Here is a 3686-nt window from a genome sequence, read left to right on the forward strand (position 1 = left end):
TAGTGCCAGGGAATGTTGGGAAAGTTGTTGTGCGTTCCCCAGCCCCTTCCCCTGTTTCTCCCCAGGGTCGGCGAGGTGCCCCGCTCGCGACTCGAACTAGATAAGGACGTAAAAAAAAAAATCATGGGGAACCCCGGGTTATTGCCCCCTTAAGGGAAGCTATGGGACCCCAAGGAGAAAAGGTGCTTGTAAAGGTGCCTTTCTCCCAAGGAGATCTGGTGATTCGGAGGCAATCAGCAGGTGGTTGCCATGAGAGTCCTGGAGAAGTGGCGCGGGTGGTCAGGGTGATTGTTAGGGCTCGGAGTCCAGATTGAAATGACTTGTAGGTTTTGTTGGATGCCTTAGTGGGTTCCACCGAGGAGGAAATGGTGTTGCGGGCAGTGGGGGAGCGTGCTCAGGAGGTAATCGGGCTGCATTCGGTTGGGAGAGCCGTGGGTGGCTTGGTGCCGAACAATGATCCAGAATGGGATCCAAACAGTGGTAAGGGAAGAAATCTATCAGGGTATATCAGGAATTGTTAGTGAAAGGAATTAGGACTGGAATGCCCAAAACGTTAAATTGGTCAAAATTGTATTCAGTCAGACAAGGAAACTACAAATGGAACCAAAACCAGGAAATTACTGACAAGTAAATTTTTCAGAATTACCGAAGTAAATTTTTCAGAATTACCGAAGGCACAGAACTATAAGTATCTTTTAGTGTATGTATGCACTTTTCAGAGCCATGCGCCCCGTGCCGCTGCTCGAGCTCCTGCTCTGGGCGCCGCTGTTCTGGGCGCCACCAGTGCGCGGCTTCCGCCACAGTATCCACTGGAACGGCAGCAACCCCAAGTTCCTGCAAGACGACTATTCCATCCAAGTGGCCATCAATGACTACCTAGACATTTACTGCCCGCACTACAAGGGGGCAGGGCCCACTGGCCAGGCAAAAACCTTCACGCTTTTCATAGTAAACCGGGAAGGTTATCGCGGCTGCTACGAAACCCCTGGCGCCCTCATGCGCTGGAAGTGCAACCGGCCCCGGGCTCCCTTCGGGCCCGTCCGCTTCTCCGAAAAGATCCAGTGTTTTACCCCCTTCCCACTCGGCTTCAAGTTCCAGCCCGGAGAAACCTACTACTACATCTCCGTGCCCAGCCCCGAAAGCGCCGGGCGATGCCTGAAGCTGCGCGTCACCGTCTGCTGCCAAGGCACCACGCCAAAGCCGGTAACAAAGGTATAACTTGGGTTCCTACCAAGAATGATACCAGAATGGGAACAAAACTCAAAGATTCGCCAGCTGCGGAATAAATTGTTTTTACAAGACGCAGTTTTTGAACTCCAGCAAGTTACTGGTAAACCAATCAACATTGATTGGGATCTTCTGGACATTTCAATAGCCACTGGACTATTAGATAACTGTGAACAATCTATAATTAACAGGATTCTAAATTTACAGATAAGAAAGTGTTGGAACTGCAAAGGGAAAAAGTGTACTGGTAAAGCGTTAGTATTGTTACATTGTGGAAGGTGTCACTCTACAGTTATAAAATCTCAGTGGGGTATGTCACAACCTTTGTGTACTGCTTGCTCTTGGAAAAATTGTGCCCTAACCTGGCAAACAGAACTGAGAACAGCAACGGGAGCCCGCGACACGAGGGAAGCCCTGTTGTTAGTAGAAAACAGAGCCAATTTATATAGAATACATTGTAAGTGGAGAATACAGAACACTGTGAAAAACATAAAAGATTGGGAAAAAAAGTAAAATATTGGGATATTGTTGTGAAAAGGATACTATTGAATTAATACGTACCGAGCTTAGGGAAAACCTACCTTCTATAAATTCAGAAATAACCAAAGTCATATTTGGCATTGAAACACTTAATATAGAATAAGCGAAAAAAACAATATGGCAAGGTTGCACAGTGATACCGTTTTGAACATAAACGAGAAAAAAAAATAAAACAAACACCACTTCTTTTGTTCAGTATTAGTCTCCGATACTAGCCCTTTTAGAACTTGTCTAGTAGGAATGCCAGACTTTAATAAAACTGAGTATAAATAAATAACCACAGGCTCTTGTACAGTATTCTTGCAACAAAAATCTTAGCAAAATTGAGTGTTACTCTCCCTTGGGGCCCACAGGAAATAAGCTTATTGGAGAGTAGACAATTAAACTATACAATAAACAAAACGGGTTGTGTTTATTTAGAATTTTACTGGTATAAAATTAATAATACTTTGCACTAATTAACCCCTAGAAGTTATCCCTTTTGGAACATCTGAATGGGTTTCGTCCATAATACAGTAAATTCTGTTAATTGCAGTCTTGTTATTAATTATCTGGTTAGTGTATAAGTGTGTTTTAGGAGTTATTGAAAAAGAAACCAGACACATCAGAAGGGTAATAAAAGCTTTGACAAGAACCAACGAGATGCACCTGTCTCCTCCGAAGACTGAAGTTGCTATCAGGCGAGAAAATCCAGCATCTAAAAAAAAAATCCAGCATGTAAAAGACTCGATGATAACGAAGAGTTGAGCATCCTTGCAGAAGGCTGAAGAATGCTCAAAAGGGGGGAAATGTTGCCATTTTGATACAATAAATTGTATTAAAATAATAGTAAACCTTAGTAATCGACATTAGTTGACATTAGTAGTAGTTATGCTAAGGCTTGGTAGGCCGCAGTTAACCGGCAGATGAATTTTATAGCAAATTTTGTAATGCAAGCAGTATAGTTGTGAAATAATTACTTATCTTAAGGAGTGTATCCATTTATCTAGAAAATGTACATTTTGGCAAAATCTTAAATTCAGAGAGATTATGGTACCAGGTATCAAAAATGTGGTAAGAATCTGTTAAGATGAAGAAATCGTGTGAAGAAGCATATAAAAACCCTGTGAATTTTCTGTCAATGGGGCTCTGTCTCTGGACGCTAGTCCACAGGCTCCCGGGCCCTCAATAAAGCACCGCATAAACGACTTCGGTTGTTTGTGTTTTCTTCGGATCGGGCAACAACCTCACAGTAAGTACCATTACTGAAATAGCCCCAGAAACACGCAGTTAGAGTACGATAGCTCCGGATCCATGCAACCGCTTCCCAGAAAAAATTAAAAACCCATGAATTCCTGACATAATCAATCCACCAAACGAATCAGATTATAGCTACAGTAACTTTGGTGAGGGGGCCCAAATTCAAATAAGGGCTTACAAATGGGAGGGAGATGGCTGTGACCACATGGAACACAAACCAGATTAAACCAGACAACATATTGCCAGTTAAGAGAGCTGTTATTCCTGTCTTAACTCTCAACTCAGTGCCCTCTGTCCCACGTCTGGGCGCCAAAATCTGTCCTGGTTTGAAAGGACAGGTGTCTGCCAGTAAGGGCAGAATTTTCCCTTTGGAATAGAGACTTTGGTTCCACTCCCCCCGCCCAAGTATTATAATTGTTTGAATCAAGGACTCTGAGGCAGAGATAAGGGGGTGGGAATAACAGCTCTTTTACTAATATATCTAACTGTACAAGCAGAAAACAATAACAGTTAATATTACTAACAGAACGAAATAGATAACGCGGTGTCAGTCCCTTTAGGTGCAAGTACGCTGTTTCTGTGCTTAGTCCACAGCCCGGATCTGCTGAAGGGCAGGCGGGAACGAAGGCAGGAAGGGGGGGGGGGGAGGGGCGGCAGTGGCCACGCCGGTCTCGGGTGGG

The 3686-nt window shown here is 44.0% G+C and overlaps 1 protein-coding gene across 1 annotated transcript; it reads left to right on the forward strand.

Moving 5' to 3' along the window:
• Positions 1-723: 723 nt before the first annotated feature.
• Positions 724-1218, forward strand: LOC306812311 (ephrin-A4-like; the record flags this gene model as incomplete). Its single annotated transcript, XM_079326808.1, has 1 exon — positions 724-1218. The coding sequence occupies one exon, from the start codon at positions 724-726 to the stop codon at positions 1216-1218; it is 495 nt and encodes a 164-aa protein (XP_079182934.1).
• Between the last annotated feature and the right edge of the window lie 2468 nt (positions 1219-3686).

This window comes from Erithacus rubecula (assembly GCF_903797595.1).
Source record: "Erithacus rubecula genome assembly, chromosome: 25".
NCBI classification, from domain to species: Eukaryota; Metazoa; Chordata; class Aves; order Passeriformes; family Muscicapidae; genus Erithacus; species Erithacus rubecula.